The following is an 18,992-nucleotide window of genomic DNA, read 5'->3' as shown; positions in this document are numbered from 1 at the left end:
GCTGCTCGTTGGCCTGACAACGGACGGCAGCCAATGCCACTGAGCGTACCCACAATGAACAGGGGTGCTATGTCGGTCAGATTGGAGCTGACAGCCAATCAGATTGGTTCAAATAGCATGACCTCTCGATCACATTCTCCTCCAAATAGGTATTTAAAGCTGTGTGCGGAGACAGGAGCGCTGGAATTAAATAAATAAAGACCAGGGGACGACGTGGGATAAAAATGCTGACAGGAAGGTGAATTTTGCCCCACCCCCTGATCCCCAAGGGATTAAAATATTAATATGTCCTAGGGCTACACAGAGAAAGCTAGGCTTTAACAAGACAATAAGTGGTGTTTTTTTTTTTTTTTAAGCGGGAGGGATGACCCTGATGTAGCCTCTTAGACACTAAGACTGAGAAGCACCAGTGGCTGTGATTGGTTTGGTGAGGAATCTGTTGTTTAGGAATCAGGGCTGGTGCTGAGGGATAGTGACAGGCAAGGTCGTGGGCAACCAAGTGTGTGCCCTTGGCCCTCAGCCTGGTGAGGCTTCTCTTCTTTTTCTTGCTGGAGAGAAAACATGACCAGCCTACGTCAGGGAGAAACCGACCAGAGTTCCCCCCCCCCCCCCCCCCCGCTACAAGATGACCCAGAGACATATCAGGCAGAATAGGAGTGGAAAAGCCTTGGTCTTGGGCCTTGTCAGCTGAAAGCTTGGAGATGGGGAAGTGTCAGTGTCAGTTCAGTTTGACAATGGCTGAGGTTGGAGGGGCTGGAGGTGGGGTCGGGGTGAGGCTAAAGGAAAACAGCAGTCAAACAATTTGCGTCTGGTTTGAGATCACTGAATGCTTACAAGTCTCCGTCCAGCGCTCCTTCCCTCCCCCCAACTTGATAAGAGGACACCCAAAATTAACTAGCCAGACAGATCCTGCCTTGTCATTAACAATTAAATCAACTCTCAGACCAAATGAGAGCACATTATATCAAGAGCAACCACTCACTATATAATCTACATGTGATCATCAGGCAGATTAAAGCTTCTTTCACTATATCAGAGGATAAATTACTTTTTTTTAGCGTGTATTACAATGCAAAAGTCTCTTATTCTCTTGCACATCATGAAGTTATTTTTCTATCCACTTTCCAGAGAGGGAGAACAAATGAGTCTGACTCAAAGCAGCTTCTTTCTGGAAATTATCCAGGAATAATGTATTACCATGTAATTACTCCGGATAAGATACAGAGCTTGTGAAAGATCATTTGTACTGTGTGTCTAATTAGTAAACCCTTCAGATGCTTGAATCTCTGGGAAAAACACTTAGGGGTAAATTAGAGCGGAACATTAATATAAAAAAATATACTGAGAAAATACTGAAAGCAGAAACAGGAAAAATGCAAAATTCACCACAGTATAGGCGAAGTTTCACAACCCTATGAAAAAATAAACACTGTGAAAAATAGCCACAAACACTGTGACTTTTCTCACACCTTTTTGATAGAGAAGCACAAACCACTTCCTCCTCATTTTAGCCCCAAATGTCCCGTTCACACATGTTATGAAGCAAATATGAGAAACAAAACTGAAGTTGATGCTCCATCCTGTATCTGCACTGCACTTTTACCATAAAGTGTGTGATTGAGATAGAGGATTATTTTAAACCAGCTTTGTTATCAAGCAGAGAGATCTGAGTTGCAGCCTCTCAGTGAGACAACGAGAGGGGTGGTGAAGGCACCATCTGTGGAGGCCCCACCCTCGGTGGGGGCCTTCCCAGTGTTCAGACTACCTGCTGGAAGCCCAGAGGTGGAGCTCAGGCTGACAGCCTGGGCTCAGCTCGGCTCCCCGGAGCAGCTGCCCCATCTCTCTCCCAGGGCCTGTCCTGCTCCAGGAACACCACCAGGAATTGTAATCCTTCCCAGTCCCAACATCCGGTGACGCTCCCCCCTTGCAGCCCCATTTACAATCCGCACCCCACCTGCTCATGCTCAGCACAGGAGGCCCCACTACTACTGAATGCAATAGCATGCTCTGCAGTGAAATATCAATTCAATGCTTTAACTTCATTTTCATTTTCAGAAGCTTTGTGTAGAGCAGTATGATAAACATAGACAAGGCAATTACCTCCAAAATTTATGTGAATTGTGTTTATGCTAAATAGATATTGACATGTTTTGGTGGGAACAGAAGGTTTCTAGAAATTCAAAAAGTGTGTCTTTGCTGATGCGTGCAAGTGTGTCTGAGTTCTTGTGTCAGTTAAAAAATGCCTCTTTCTCAGCTCTGGTGCATTGAGTCATTTCTGCCTGAGCGATTTCTGTTTTTTTATCGGTTTGCAAAGAGGATAAAAAAAAAAAAAAAAAAAAGGAAAACACCCAACATTTTTTTGTTCTGGCAATTTCTGAACTTAATTTCATTCCACCTCCATTTGCTTGAAACAGGCGCAGACATAGATAAGAGACCAATGATGAGGAAACATGTTCGACACAAGCCCCAGGAGCCCCCACTCTGAACATCATAAGAGACTTTTACAGGCTCTACTCTCCCCTGTCAGCGCATTTATCTCCAAATGGATTGTGGGTATCTAACAAACGATCAACACAATAACAAGCCCAGAGCAGAGGACTATGCCTCCGGTATGTCCCTTTAAGCCTGAAAGGGGCAGTTTTTCTGCCTTTCTCTCCACTGTGGGGTAGTGATAGAAATGACCTCTGAGTGCACTCTGGCTGTAGTGAGGTCCACATAGAAAAAAGTGATGTGGTTTTTAGTATACATGCAGCATACTCTCTTTGGACACTGACATAGCTCAAAAAGTTTATTAGGGTTTTGATTCATAGTTTGTCATATATTTCAATACCTTGGTCTATAAATAACAAGCAAAGCTAACCTTTACAATTAACTACCAATTCATTCATGGGTTTATAATTTGTAAGTGTGATAAACTGGTTCAGTTACAGCATTAGTGTCAGTTATTTTTAGATTTATTGATAGTTGTCTATAAATTGCTTGTTTTGTCTGACCACCAGTCCATAACACAACAATATTAAATCTACCATAATATAAAGGGGAAAAAAACAGATAATCTGCATATTTGAGAAGCTGGACCCAGTTGTTGGAGATTTTGTTTGTGCACAAACTACTATTTTTTATTGTGCAATTGTTTAAGTATCCACATAAATTATTCACAATGATGACTTTTTATAAAGTGACTGACCTGTGTTTTGGTTGTTGGAGGGCTTCAGGGCAGCAGCTGCCAGTCTGGCCATCATGGGTGATATCAGACCTTTGCTTGCCGAGATCTTCTCCATGATGGAGGAGGTGGCGAAGGACGTTGGGGTAGAGGCCATGGCTCCATCTGCACCCAATGTGGAGCAACCTTGGGTCAGTGAGTCGGTGGGCATGGAGTGGGTCCCAGAAGATATAGCAGATATCAGGCTAGCGGCTGGCGGAGGTGGTTGGAGAGGCATCCTGGGTATTAGGGGGAAGAACGGGTTGGAGCCGGCCAGGGCATTGTTAGAAAGAGCAAGGGCCACGGGCATGTTGCTAGGCAGGGCCTGGGACAGCAGGCTGGACATTCGCTGGCCTGCACTGGGCAGCGAGGATGTGGGTTTGAGGGTGTGGACCGATGTAGAGGAGGAGGAGACAGCAGTGGTAGGCGTAGCCAACAGGTGCGATACAGTGGTGGACTGCTGGGTTGTAGGTGAGGCACTCAGGCTGGAGTTCTTGCTGCTGATGGTCGAGAAGTCCATCAGGTCGTCATTGCTCGATTCCTCTGGCTCATCCTTTGGCGCCAGGTAGGCGGAAGAGAGGCCCATGACCCCAGAGGAGCGGATGTGCCGGCGCTCGTGTTTGCGCTTGTGGGAGGTCATCTGGCTAGTGGAGGTAAAGGTGAAGCCGCACCCTGAGCGGATGCAGTGGAAGTGGTTTGTAGCTTTGCTGTACACGCAGCCCTCGTACTTGCACTCCTCATACTTATAGAACTTCTTAAAGCCATCTTTGGCATATGCATCATCCTTGATGTGGTAGCTCTTGTGCTTCTCAATGTCACACTTGTTTTTGAAGGTGAATGTGCATCCTGGGCGCCTGAAAGAAGAATTGAACAAAAAGGGAAAACATGATTTGCTATGGTGCTCTGCTGCAAAGACTCCTCTGTACCTCGGTGCAGTTGGGAGTCATGGGGACGGTCCACGTGATTCAAATACTTCACAATGGAGGAATGATAACTGAGGAGGTTCAGTAACACAGCAGCAACCCATTGACACATCGCTACCTGCAACCTTTGCCAGAGAGATACATTCCAGGGAGGGAGATTGATGAATCAACCAAATAATTCTCTATGTCCATCGATAATAGTTCTGTAGTGCATGCTCTTCAGAATAAGAGTCTGTTTTCCCCTTTTTCCTTTTAACAGTGATTCTGTGATGTTCAAAGATCCTAATGGTGCAGGCCAAGAAACAGGGAGGCCATTAGTTGTGATTTCACTTGTGTGCTGCCTACCATTTATTTATTTTTCAATGGGGAATCATTTTATTTTTTGGCTGCTGATTTGTTGGCTTTCATATTTATGTAAACCACTATTATGAGCCTCTGCAGCTACTGTAAAACATTCACCTGCAGTGAAAGTGTGTAGTCTTCTGCCCATAGAATTGACATCCGACTGTGCCACAGTCCTCAGTGGCACGGAATCTCTGGAAGCCATCGTTGATCAGCTGGGCATTCTTTTTATGGAAGTTTTCATGGGTCATGACGTCTGAGGTGCTAGTGTACACCTTGCTGCAGCCCACCTGCAAAGCAAAGACAAAGCATGGCAATCGAAAACAAGATCTGAGCTTACAGCAGACATGAAAGTTTCAGTTTGCAAGAATGGTTTTAAAAAAAGCCAACTACGATGCTTTTAAGAGATCTGATTTACTGTACCAGCCATAGAGAAAGGAGCACAGTGTGGTTAGGAAAATGCTAGTGGCCTAGAAATGGGTGGAAGAAGGTTGTTTTCTCATGTTCACAATTTAATTTGTGGTAATGCACGTCAAACCACTGAATTGGAAACAGCATTGTCATTAACAGTGAGAATTGGAAAAAAGTCACTGAAAGAGGCAGTGGTCACAGCAGGTAGGGGAAACTACAGTACCTTCCTGGCAAAACTGCCTTTTAGAAAATGAAATTCAGATTTGGAGTGTGATGATGCAGTCACCACTAACTTACTGTAACTCTGAAAACAAATTTGAGAGCTGGAGGGGGCAGAGGAAAGCAGATGAGAGTAAGATGACTGTCTTTAGTTTAAAATCCCCCTCAGAGCCAACAGAGGGGGAAAAAACAGGTAATGTTTAAATTAAAAGCAGCAATTGTATATCATCCCTGGCACTTTTCACCCGCACAAACCGGGCAACTTCTCCATATTGAGTCAAACAATGAAAAAAATGCCACTCTGTTTTTTTCCCCCCTAAATCAAGAGAGCTGATGCCAACATCTGCAGGTTCTCAGGGACTGTTAAAACAAGGGCTGATATGTCCTTATAACAATTACGCTGTTAGAGGGGTTTAAAAAAGAATATATCTCAAGCCATCCTCCACTGAGCTGCTGCCCTGTCGGTGAGAAAGCTCTCGGCACAATGACACATTGAAAATAAGCAGATGTAAAAAAATTAAACAAATCTAGAAGGGGGAATAATCTTCAACAGGCTGCTTGGTACTAAAAGATGAAAAATGTGTAGTTTATATAAACACCTTACTGAATTTTATCCATGCCAATTAAGGAGCGAGAGAGTGAAGAAGTGGGGAGAGCGCAAGCAGCCTCACGTGTATTCACTCTTTTTCAATTTTCTTTTATTTACTTTAGGACACGTTTTGCCAAACTGCTCTTTAAAGACACTTTGGTGTAAATGGAAAAAGTGTGGGACTGTAATTCCATTTCACAGATGTAGGTAAACTGTGTGACTCTCAAACATCCTGTAGTCGTGTATGTCTTACTGTACGAGCGGCCCGACTTCCCAGATCGGGCCATTGTCGGTTTCATACAGAACCGGGCTTTAGGCTCTATATGGACCGTGTGAGATCTGGTTTACTGACAACCACATTTGTTGTGTGGCTCTGGAATGTAAATTTAATGATGAATCATATTTCAAATTTTTTCCATATGTGAGTTGTGGGTTATTTGTACTGTATGTAATGCTTAGGCACGTGTGGCCATATTTGCAGATATTTTTCTGTTTCCATGTTTGTGTGTGTGTGTGCCTCTATGTTATTGTGGGTTTATTGTGGGTATGTGTGTAGGTGGAGGAGGAGGTGTGAGTCGTTGTAGTGTACCTGCATGCAGTGGTAATGGGTGCTTTTTCCATTGAGGTGGCAGCCATGGTAGTAGACACTGCAGTCGTCCAGAGGGCTGAAGCGCATGAAGCCATGCTGCAGCGAGTTGTCCCTCTTCTTGTGCATGTTGTAGTGCCTGATTACATCCTGCTTACTGGTAAACCTCTGCAAAATGGGAGGAGGGGAAATGTACGGCAACAGGTTGGTGTTTATTCAAACCAGTCACAGAATCAGCAACAAGTCACTTAATCTCTGTGGAAGCAGCAGCTGCAACAAGCAGGAGCCAATTGGCAGTTGGGCAGGGCTGTGCACACCGCAATGTAGAGGGCCACAATGTCTTTAAAGATGATGCGTTCTGTGGTTATTGATTTACTTTGCATATCTCAAAGCTGTGTCCTATCCAAAAGCAGCACCAAAGACTTTCTAAGCACAGGAGAACCTTTCACATGGAACATGAAGTATGTTCCCCATACACCCACTGTTTCTACATTAATTTTTCCTTACACCAAAATGTATTTTTTTTTTTAATTAAGATGAATCAATTGACATGCAAGATCACAGTTCTGATGTTTCTGTCTCTGGAAAAATTATGTTCCATGCAGATGGTTTCTCAGACATGCACAGGGGAAAACACAAGACAACAGAAACAAACAAACAAACAAGCGAACCAAAAAAAACGTTTTCCCTTTCAATTCGCTGAGATATGATTCCATTTTTAATTAAAGCATTAACACTTGCTTTTGGTGCAGGCTTCACCTGTAATGATGAGTGAATATGCTAAGAGACCTGCCTTCTAAAATTACAAAATAAATAAATAAAAAATCCCTCCCACACCCAGGAGTCAGGAAAGGGAAACAGAAAAGTCACTCCACAGAGACTTGCAGCAACCAAATCTGCTGTAATTGGGCTTAAGCTGATGTTACAGAAACTGTAACTGGAGAGCGCAAATCAATGAGACTGTTCTGTCTTCAATCCATATTTATCTCCAGTTGAGGGAAAAACATCAAAAAGAACTATTCTAAAAAGCAACTAATTGCTGTACAAAGTAGGGTAATTGCTTTGTGTCATGAGTTCCACTCGCACACACGTAAAAAGCTAAGATCTCACACAGCTGTTGATTCCTTTGCTCTTGGCCTGTTTCCCACTGCATATTTCTGAGATGTTTGACTCCTGTAGGAGCAAACACTTAGGATTTTTAATCTAATTGATAAATGCTTCGGATTCATCGCGTTTTGAACAATTTTCCTGAAAAATCCAGAGCTCAGTTCTGGACTTTCAGCTTTCTGGTATCTAATGGTTAGTGATGAGTTGAACTGCGGTCATGGTCCATTCGATCCATCAAGCCGTCCAAAATAGGCCATGGAGAGAGCTGACTGGGAAAAAGATCTCATTTTCAGTTGAGTGGTGATGAACGTTGGGAGCCACTTGCTACATTTATTTTAGGATTCCCACTAGTGTGGCAAGATGCACACTCTCCCTCATGTACAAGCCCATGAAAGGAGAATGTTAAGACTCAGCCAATAGCCCGCAGGCTGGCAGTGGGATAATATTCCAGGAGTGTGTGTCATGTAACATTTCATGAGTTATCGCTTCGAAAGGGGCTGCTCATCACTGCCTGCTTTTTTTTCAGGGTATTGACATCCCAGAGAGCTGGCTTCCAGAGCATATCTGTGTTTCCACGCAACGCAAAAGCAACAGAGCAATGTGGACCTGACCGTGGAAATTGCCATGATAACCTGAACTAACACTCTAAATAATGACATGAAATGATTTTCCTTTGTATTCCTCCAAGAATGTGACCTATCAGACTGTGAAGTAGGATTCATGCAGAAAATGAAAGCTTAGATCTGTAATGCTTTTCACCACATAAACAATATTTATTGAGCGGTAATCTCTCTTGATCAGGAGCAGACAAAGGAGATTAGAGCTGAAGATGGCTTAATTCAGAAAATTGTTAGGAAAGGAAGGAAAACACACAGCCCTAGCTGTGCATGTTTTTTTTTGACATCTTTGACAAATCTTCCTGTGTTTGTCTAACTCTCTCAGGCCATATGCTACAGCAAACACAAGGCCTGTATTATGATCTGCTTTGTGTTTTTTCTCCTTCCTGCGCCATACATGACAACTCCTGGGACCAGGACGAGATTAATAACGTGAAAGGGGATTAAAGGCAGGCCCCTAGTCAGTGGCAGATGTCTTAGAAAAAAGAACACATAGATAAAAAAGAGGCATATTTCAAGCATATTTACAATTAACCCTTGTGATAAAAGGCCAACTGTCAAAGATCAACTGTGACTGGAAGACGCCTGCAAACTGAACGGATGTTAACATTCAGCCTGTTCGGCAGATCAAACGCCAACAGACTTTTCATCTGTGTAGACTTTGGCTGGGTTGTGACCACTAATGAAAAGATGACACATTATCCTGTTTGTCTATCCTAGGATCACCACATCCAATTTGTCACAATGCAACTAAATCACTCACTAGTTTTAACCAGTGAGGGAGGCACTTGAAACAAAATTACCTCTGTCTTATTTTTCTAATTGTGTGAGAAACTGAACTGTGAGACACTAAAGTTAAACTGAAGTTTGCAGAATACAGGAGAAAATGTGTATTTGAGTGATGCTCAAAAAAGTTGTAAAGTACTCACGCTCACCTGGTAGTTACACTCAGGGTCCATGCAGTGGTAATGCTCTCTGTATTGGTAGGCACAGTGCACGTGTCCACAGTGTTGACTTCCAGAGAATCTGAAAACCAAGTTGCAGGAAACATTTCAACAGTTAAACATTTTAAACAGCCGCAGTTGCAGGGATGAAAAATCTGAATGACAAAGCAGCTCAGAAATATGTCAGTGTGATTCAAAAATAATCAACAGCAAATTGAGAACGATTGGTGAATACATTATTTAAAATACCAGGAACAGCACAAAAGAAAAACAGGTGAAGGAGTTTTCAAAGACATTATGCTCGTCTCACCTTTAAAGTAACACAGCTAACACCTTCAAACTGACTTCTACTTTCCACACTGCTGCAACAATTTACCCATCTGTCACACCAATTTCAACCAAATTAGCTCCATTTATTTCCAAAGCAGCCGTAAGAGACACTTATTACACTGAAACCCTTTCCCTCGACACGCATACACACACCCACTCAAGGATCGGGAACCCCATGACTACTTTATTTCTCAACGCTGTAAAAAAAAAAAAAAAAAAAAAAAAAAAAAAACCTTGTCAAATCAATGCACAGTTCTTTCAGGTTAACCACAGTTTTACTCTGTGAGGAAAAGGGTCAGGTATTCTGAGATGTAGGAACAGCTCTGTCTACTTTTCACCCTAAACCCTTTCACTCTCTCATCTGGAGTCCGAAAAACAGAATTTAGTCTGGCGCTAGATAAAAAAAAGGCTGCTGCTTGCTACAGTACAGCCACTTTTACGGTGGTGATTATAAGCCTGACGATGATGACTGTTAAAATCCTCCAATTACCAGTGAAAACACACAAATAAACATTTGCACTGCTGCTGCCAAGAGCTCCATCTGCTAGTGCAGAGGAGAGGGGGGAAAAGGGGGCTAAGTAATATTTTTTCCATCTCTCTTTCTGTTTTTTCCTTGTTAGGATTATCCCAGAGCTGCATTTACAGATCACTTTGCTGAGTTCATTAAGCTAATTGAACGGCATATCCACTACTCTTTTTAAGTTGGCTGTGAGAGTGTATGTGTGTGTGTCTGGAAAATGGTGATGGGGGTAGAGGGGGCTTCAGGAAGGTTTGATGGCTCTTTTATAAAAGACAAAACCAGAAGTCAAACTACGTGTGTGCACACATTAAAGCCAACATATGTCCCAGGCATTAGTGTTTTCTATACTCTTCTTTCTCTCTCTCTCACACACACACACACACACACACACACACACACACACACACACACACACACACACACACACACACACACACGCGCACGCACACACACACACACACACACACACACACACACACATTTTCACTTTCCACCCCCAAGACTATGGCCCACCCTTCTGCTCATTGCCCAGCTGTATCACTTTGCCTCTGGACAATTCCCACTTGCCGCGTCAGGGGGCCTAATGGGCCGCTGCTATTCAGCAGCAGATTAAATATTAATATCGCCACGATACAGAGATTGCAGCACATCTCTAGTTACAATAGAGATACACAGATCAAAGTGCAGAGGCAATAGTGGGTGCATGAAAGCATTTAAAGACTGAAAACTGCAACTAAACACTACCAGGGAAGCTCTTTAAAACATCAAACTGTAGTGTGGTGAGGAGATGAACTTTTTGTTCTCTTTTCACAAGGATTAGGTATGAACATGTTTACAAAGCTGGTTTTTAGTTTTAGTGTGCACTCGTTAGCCCTAGCTCCAAAGAAGACCCTCCCCTGCTTCTACCTCCCCCCGTCGGTGCTACATTTGCCCTTTTTATGAGCCCTCCTTTTCCATTTTTTTCCTCCCTCCTCTTCTTTCTTTTCTCTTTTTTCCAACCCCAACACGGAAATTGAAACTGTATCTGGGCTTATCTGCAGCCTCCCCGTGCATCAACTGCCGAGATGTTTAGACAAATTTTATGCATTATGCAGCGCAAATATCAAAACAGTTCTTGGCAGTGCCAGCAGAAGCCTCATTAAAAATTCCTTAATTAAATCTTCTTGCAAAATGTAATCAGTCCAAGGAAGGGGTTGTGTGTGTATGTGTGCGCAGAATAGGACGTGTGTGTATGTGTGTGTGTCTGTCAGTGCCAAGGCTTTGATTTGTGCCCTTCATGTTATGGCTTGGAGAAGTAATCATTAACGCCAAAGCCACTTTGGCTTTTCAAATGCTGTTTTTCTTTCTTTTTAAACGGAATAAACAAACAAATGATAATCACCTTTTTAGTGCCGGCTCAAAATGAATCCAGAATGGGGGACATTGTTCTGTGTCCATTGAAATGCAAGATACCTCCCCTCCCCTGATGTTTTTGTCTCTGTTGGTGTGAATGACAGACTTTTTAGATCAGTCAGTTCCTCGTGTGTTCAACAATAAACGGCTGAACTCAAGAAGAACCCAGCCTAAGCTCATATCCTCTCTGTGTCAGTCACAGCTAACGGTACAGAGTTACACAGAATTATCTTCTCAATGTTTTAGTGCTATACACACCGCAAGCATTTACTCAACCAGTTACAGTAAGCTACCATCAAACCATTTCACTTTCATTACCCCTCATCCTTCTACTTCCTCTCAGCACATACATTGGAGTCTTTTCTTAATCAATTTACTGCACACAGAACATTCTCATACCAGTCTACGATCTAGTTACATCACCATCAGTGGATACAAAAATAAGGTGTATCTGTTTTGGTTATATTTTTTTTCATTGCTGTAGCACATTGAGGGATTTGCATACCTGGCAATATATTTCTGGTAGAGGTTGATGTCGTCGCTGGCGGGTTTATCTGGTGGCAGGCCATTCCTAATGCAATAGCAAACACAAAAGCGATAGGATTAATGGTGAGGTTGGGCTGACTGTTGTTAATAAAAACAAACTGACACAATATTTACTTACAAGCCACACCCAAACTTTGGACTATCAATATACATTTTCTTGTGGCACAACAGCGTTTTCATGTGCCGTATGAATCAGGGATAGAAGGCGCACACTTTGATGCATGGTCTCCCAACCAATGAAAGGCAAAATGCAGGAGCAAAGGGACATCAATCTTTTATGGGGGTATTTTGGTGAGTGCTCATATGCAAAACTGGATAATGGGGATATGGAAGAAAAGCTCGGAAAAGGTCTTTTCTGATAATCTCTAAGGGCTTTGGCTCTAATGCTGATATCAGGTTGTCTCCAATCAGTCTGGACTCAGTTCAAACAAAGATGTAAGACAATACTGCAGCTTCAAATGCATATGGATTGACCTAATCGGCTGACTCGATCAGTTTCAACTCAATCAGATTCAATTCAAAACAGGAAATCGAGAGGAATTAATCACATTACAAAGGGGTGCTGAGGAATGCTGAGTGCTTTTTGTCACCTGTGATGTGATTCTCTTCATAGAGGTGGTAGCAGACAGTGACAGTCATAATACAGTATTGGTTCTGCTTGCTCCTTCTCAGAAATGGAATTTAGCTCCATGTGAGCAGCTCCGCACTGGGGATGACCTGAGGTTAATCTGGCCCAGAGGGGAGGATGCGCTGCCAAACATTCTCACTAGCCCCCCCTCTCCTCCCTGTATACAAGCACCAGACTGGGTCAGTTAGCCAAGCTTGCAGCTCCACTGAGCCCCAACCTGACAAAGGCCAAAGCCTGAGGGAGAGGTGCCTGAGGGCTCTTGAACAGTGTCTTTGATAGGTCTTGACTAACTAGAGACAAGGTCAAAACCAATCAAACAGACTCTGGGAGCTGTTTCCTACTGGTAGTGCACACGACTGTAGGCTAGCTCCCCAAACCCCTCGTTTGCTTCCTTTAAAGTGCACTCGTCAGGCAGTGTAGAGTCGGCCCCTGTGACTCGCCGGGAGGTTAGTCATGGCTCCAAAGTAATTAAAGGGAGAGTTGTTACACCCTAGCCAAACGAAAGAAGTCAGTCACTTTGCGATGACTGTGCTAAATCAGTCTCCATGGAGTGCTACAGCGAGTAAACACTTCATGTGCCTTCGCAACTCATCATGTCGTAGATCTATTGGGCGCTATGCGCTATTTCACACTACATTCCTGTTGGCTGCTGTAGAGGTAGCAATTACCTTTGCGTTAGAATAACTGACTCAGTGTAGCAGTTAAGTGTATGTGAGCTTCACATTAGCTCCAAGGTGTTCCACTGGAACTTGGAATCTTTTTAATCCACCAATAAACTTTAAATTGGAATTTTAATGGACAAGTTATGCTTTTCATCAGCGGCTTTTTAAGAGGTATGCATTTTTTTGGTGCAAATAATCAATGCAGTATGTCATACTGTTTTGTTAATAAGCACACATCTCACAATTACCAATAAAAAAGGGTTGGGAAGTAATGGGATACATGCTGTCATCTCTTGCCCTCCAAGTTCTGTTTATTTATTTCCTTATTGTTAACTCTACAAAAGTTCTGCTTTCTGCACCGTTTGTCTGTTTGCTTGTTATTGTTTGTATAGCTAAAAATGTACTGATCTGCTACATTTAGTGGGAAGTCCAGTCATGGGCAAAGGAGCAACTCACTAGTTTTAGGTGTGGATAATGCGATAATTTTCCTCGATTCCCTGGTCAAACATGTATCTATTCATATAGGCCACGCCCATTTAGGCTACACAGATTTCTACCATTTTGAAAAAAAAAAAAAAAAAGACGGGAATAAAGTTCTCAAAAATCTGCATTATTTATCTCATTATTTATTTGATGCATCAAAACTAATAAAAAGCATTGTGTAGCCTTGGCGGAGGTAATATGTACTCTCTGACTACTTTCTAGTTTCTCAATTATGATGATGTTTGAGCAGACTTACTTAACGGAGGACACAGTGCCCGTGGTGATGGAGTCAGTCTTGGAAAAGCTGGACTTCAGGTAGTCAGCAGCATTGAAGCTTAAGTGTCCTGTCTGGTCTATTGTCAGCCCTGGAGCGATGCTGGCCCCAGCTGTGCTCACGGTGGGGACACCAGGAGCTCCCGGGTTTCCTGGTGCTGTAGCGAGGACATTGGGCATCAGTGAGGCCTCGGGATTTCCTGGCATTAGCTTCTGAATTGTTCTGATGTCATACTTCGAAGGGCGGCCCACTTTGCAAGTCTTAAAGGCGATGGCACCGCCCATGTCAGGGTTGCCCTCACCAGGCTTGAAGAGGTGCAGAAACTTGACGTTTTCCAGGTCGTACTTGGAGGGTCGCTTGTAAGCATTGCCATTCTGCTGCTGTAAACTCTCACCCATCTTCAGCTTCTGAATAAAGAAGTCATACTTGGAGGCTCGGGATGCCATGTTCTGGATGTGAGAGGGATTTGGTGGCTGAGAAGTGCTCAGCTGAGGTCCTCCTGGCTGTTTGTGGTCCAGGCTGGGGGGATAGATCTGTGTCTCGGCTCCTGGGAGGCACCCAGACGTCTGGAGCATGGTAGCGCTCTTGTCTTGGGCCAGTTTTGGGTTGAGGTCGTCTGGTTTGGGTGGGGAAGCATGCATGGGCCAAGGTAGGGTCTCCCCAGCTTTTAGCTTGCGAATGTACTCTTCGTACTTGGAGAAGCGAGCACGGCGTGAGGCCTCCTCACTGCTGAGGGATGAGGGGTCTGAGGTAGCAGCTTTGAGCTTCTCAAAGCTGATCTTCTTGGTCAGCTCACCCCTTACCTGCTGGTCATCATAACCGAACATTCCCAAAAATTCATTCATGGTGTTGGCTGCATAGTCTCGCAGGGCAGATGCTTCTCCTGCACAGAGAAAAAGTAGAGTAGTGAGCTTCTATGTAAAAGGTATAATTATTTTAACTGCTTTCAGATTTGTCCTTTTAAATCTGCTACCAGCAAAGTAAAAAACACAAAACATATTGAGCTTAAAACCTTAGAGTCATTGGTGCTGTCTAGCATTACTGTAATTAAGTCTTTACTTCCGATATATAAAAGTATGATTGTTTTTTAATTTCAGTAGTGAAACTGAACCCAAATTAACCCATTGCTCAAGACGTGTTAATCAATGGCCAAATTCATGTCACTAAATCAGTCATCCAAATGGTTCTCTCTCGCTTCATATTGACTGATAGTCGCACTGTTGCTAAGCTTGGTAGCTGAAGAGGATAGTCTATGTTCAACAATTTATTTTTGGTTTGGCATCAAATACATAAGTTATGAATGAAGTAATCTGGCACTAGCTTTGTGTTACAAGTGGAAAATATATTTGGTCAGCCCAATTATTAAAACAACCCTCTCTCATACTTTGGGAAACACACTGCTATGTTGTGATAATGGAAGACTGCTGACCTACTAAATTATAGTTTTCTTGTTCTGAACAATACATTATTTGATGATGCTATCCTCATTATTGCAGAACTGTAGTAAATTTAAAAACAGGAAAAGTGATTCTGCCCTGCACGCTAGAGCAGCATCTGTACATCTCTGTGTATTTATGTGTCTACAAACAAGCAGTGTGAGGCAATGCTCTTCCTGTTTTGGTTGCATTATGTCAGCCCTGCACAATTTGCAGGTGACTGTACCAAAGGACAAACTGAATAAACAAACATCTTCTGATTTTATACGCTCTTTATGTTTTGTTATGGAAATTCATGAAATAATTACTTTTGAGGTTTATATATATATATATATATATATATATATATATATATATATATATATATATATATATATATATATATATATATATATATATATGGGGACCTTTAGAACTTCTTAGTAAAGATGTAAAACTATCAGTGCACTTGGCCACAGATTTTTACATGACGACTGATGCTGAACTATTTGAAAATTACATAAATATAACTACTATCAACTAGGACATTATGGCATGTTAAGTGCAATTCATAATCCCCTATGAAGCTTAGTGGAAGGTATTTGAAAATAACACGATTATTGTGTCACCTTCAAGAGTCAAAAGAATGAATTCTTTCCTTTTTACACATTTGTGAACTGAAACACCACCTTCATTTTAAGAGTCCATTAAATTGGACAACTTCCCCAAGGACATAGGTGAAATATAGTCAATGTATAGTTTAATTGCATTATGTGGAGATTAATTCTGGCCCATTAACTTTCATCCAGGTTAGTGCAAGGGGTCAGAGAGTGGGGAAAAGGGAAAAATGACTTTTGCCTGAAAGCAGTGGAGGGACAAAGTTCTGCATAAAGAAGAGAGGAAAAGGTATGAAGAAAGAGTGTGTAAGGCAGAAACAAACAGAGGAAGAACAGTTTGCTGATCCAACTCAGTTCCATAAATTCCTGTTGTGTCAGTTTGCATGTTGGGCAGGATACCAGAACACAGACATGCTAGTAATGCACTTGATGATAATTTCATCTGGGTCATGTAAAAGCTTTGGCCTTCTTAACTCATCCTTGTCACAGGACCAGGGTCAAAACTATTTTTTTTCAATGTTTTATTGCTTTTTATCAATCACTTTCAACACAGGAGCTCGTAAGAAGTAATACCACCTACCACCCAGGTAATTAATACACAAATATTTCTGCTCTTGTCTCAGATTTCTCAGTTATTGCTAAATCAGTCTCTGTGCCCTGCTTTTCACATCTCATGCCCAGCATGTAAAATAATCTCCAAATTTCCATTCACTGCGTTGGGGTTGCTCCTCTGCACGGTGGTTCAGTATGAAAGAGTATCTGGTAGATCGAAAGGGCATGAAACATTTAACAGAAATAGATCAGGTATTTGAGAGGAAATAACTTAATGTTTGCCACAGATCCTGTCAACAAATCTACCATGTTACACATGTATTGAGTGAAATACTCTATACAAGTATCTACTGCAGGGTACAGTACAATTTACCTTTTCTTATACTTAAGTTATTGTGTTTCCTTGAGCTGTTCAACTGGTAATAACACATGACATAAAAGATTACTGAATACACATTTAAACATGTCCATGTAAATTGTAATTTGGCTAAACATTATTCTCATTTGATTTGGGTGTTGATAGGCTTGGTGGTTAGAGTTTACTGCTACTGTATATGTACAGGCACCTCAGGACACAGTATATCATATAGCTCTAAAGTTAGGGCAGACCCACCCACATCAGCACTGTATGAGTCAGAAAATGGAACTACACTTTACAGAGTGCGGGATGGTATGGAAAAAAGAGCAAGGTAGAATAGATGTTATTTTCAAAATGTAATTTTCAAAATGTCCAAAATGAAAGAAAAATCTAAATCATCCTCACCAATAATTAAAAAATTGTTCAGGTTGATTCTGCATTGACTGGCAATAGATAGATAATGCATGTTGACTTTTGCTTTGGAGTAGGTATCAGATTAAAGAAAACATCTATTATTTTCAGTCAATTGCTAATTATTGCAGAGAGATTAGCGGTTTATGTCATGGAAGCACCAACATCTAATTTTTCCTATTATTTTTTCTTATGGTATTATCATCACCTTCTCCAAAAAATTAGCAGAGTCTCTTTATTCATCAGTGGAGCCATGTGGCGTGATATCAATGAAAGGCAAATGATTGGACTAGAAAGGATTATGACTGGGACTGACAGGAGATAACCTTTCTAAAAGACCATGTAAATGAGTTTTCTACTCAAGCCCTACTGTATCTGGCTGCCTATTAATGATGTTAACTGACACCAGGTGGGAACTATGTATGGGTGTATGGGTTAAGGTGAGAATGGCAACAGTAATGTTACCACCCACCCCAATCCAAAGGAAAAAAAAAACCCAACAACATTAAAAATCCTCACATCTGACATTTCGCTCTGCACTCTCTCTGGTGTCACTGGAAAATTACAAACAAGTGGTTCCTAATCTTGACACTTCAGGCAAGCAAAACCCAACACACAACACAGACCTGCCTTGTCTATATTTGAGGCAATTAGGCCACATTTTCCCTCCCAGATATGATAACAGATGGGCATTATATCTCCTTTTGGCTGACCAAACATGGCCATCAGTGTGGCATAGCTTCTCTGCTCACAGGACAGGCAGGAGAGGCAGAGGTGTCGTTGATGATAAAGGTGCATGCTAGTGGCTATATATGGACTAATCTAGAGTTCGAATACCCTCTAAAGGGTGTCAGTTTTGAATCACACATGCATAATGTAAACCATGTGGTTAAAACATTTTTTTTTTAATAACATGCTATGTTTTCAGTGGAGTTCAGTCAGAGAACGTTTTAAATAGTGGGATTCTTTTATATGGTAGAATCATTTCAATAGAGTTTTAAAAAGCAATTTGTGTTCACGTTAGTAAATGAGTTTAAGAGTGTTTTGTTTAAATGGACAGTGGCAGCCTAATAAAGAGTGGCTTTGAATAAATGACATGTGCATTTGTTTGGACTAATTTGACACACACAAAAATGTTCGGAGCTTCAAACTTCCTCGCGGTTTGGTTAGTTAATTAACAAGCAGTAAATAGAGAGGGCTTTGAAACAGCTTGAAATGAACAATAACCTTTTACAGTGAACCCAGAATTGCGAATGGAAGTCATGGTCAAGTCTGTTTGATCCATCGCTATGAACATCTTTGTCATCGCTTTCATAGTTTTTATTCATTGGTTTTTCCATTGACTGGCTTATGAGGGCTCTAATGCGACATCTAAATTATCTAGGAAAAGTATTCTGGGCTTTTGAACTGATAGGAAATCCGCACGATGCCTCAATGTGAGGAGTTAAATGTTTTGAAGGTCGCAGTTTCTCTCATTGATCTTGCAATGTTTGTTAATTACATTGTCACTGATGTTGTGAGAGATAATTAAGCCACTATGTTTATATGCATAATTATGTGCACTCTGCATCAGCCTTTGAAAGACAGCGGTGAGAAAGAGAGAGCGAGAGAGAGAGAGAGAAAGAGAGAGAGAGCGGAGAAAAAAATGTTTTAATTGTGAGCTGAGCAGAAACATGGCAATATAGATGCCCTAGTTACAATCAACAAAGAGCAACTCCGAAAAAAAAAACACTCAAGATTTTCAACTGATGCAGTGTGCCTGCAGTCTTCAAACACTGGCTTTGTTGTGAGATGTAAAGTAGTAAGGGAGTCAGTGGAGGGAAATGTGTAGGTCTGCTACACAACAGTAATACATATTTACAGA

At 41.9% G+C, this 18,992-nt stretch overlaps 1 protein-coding gene across 5 annotated transcripts in view; it reads right to left on the bottom strand.

Moving 5' to 3' along the window:
- Positions 1 to 18,992, bottom strand: part of casz1 (castor zinc finger 1) — a 74,609-nt gene that overhangs the window by 11,147 nt on the left and 44,470 nt on the right. For 3 of the 5 annotated variants that reach the window (XM_028583084.1, XM_028583082.1, XM_028583085.1), the window contains exons 3-8: positions 13,758 to 14,658; positions 11,688 to 11,753; positions 8,926 to 9,022; positions 6,276 to 6,440; positions 4,585 to 4,757; positions 3,188 to 4,056 (exon numbers count right to left, since the gene is read on the bottom strand). In XM_028583084.1, coding sequence (XP_028438885.1) covers positions 3,188 to 4,056; positions 4,585 to 4,757; positions 6,276 to 6,440; positions 8,926 to 9,022; positions 11,688 to 11,753; positions 13,758 to 14,658 — 2,271 coding nt within the window. The remainder of the gene's footprint in view (positions 1 to 3,187; positions 4,057 to 4,584; positions 4,758 to 6,275; positions 6,441 to 8,925; positions 9,023 to 11,687; positions 11,754 to 13,757; positions 14,659 to 18,992) is intronic. The other 2 variants (XM_028583083.1, XM_028583086.1) reach the window with 1 other exon arrangement.

Source organism: Perca flavescens, chromosome 7, assembly GCF_004354835.1.
Source record: "Perca flavescens isolate YP-PL-M2 chromosome 7, PFLA_1.0, whole genome shotgun sequence".
Classification (NCBI taxonomy): Eukaryota; Metazoa; Chordata; class Actinopteri; order Perciformes; family Percidae; genus Perca; species Perca flavescens.
The sequence above is the reverse complement of the archived record's forward strand: the minus strand, read 5'-3'. Positions and strand labels throughout refer to the sequence as shown.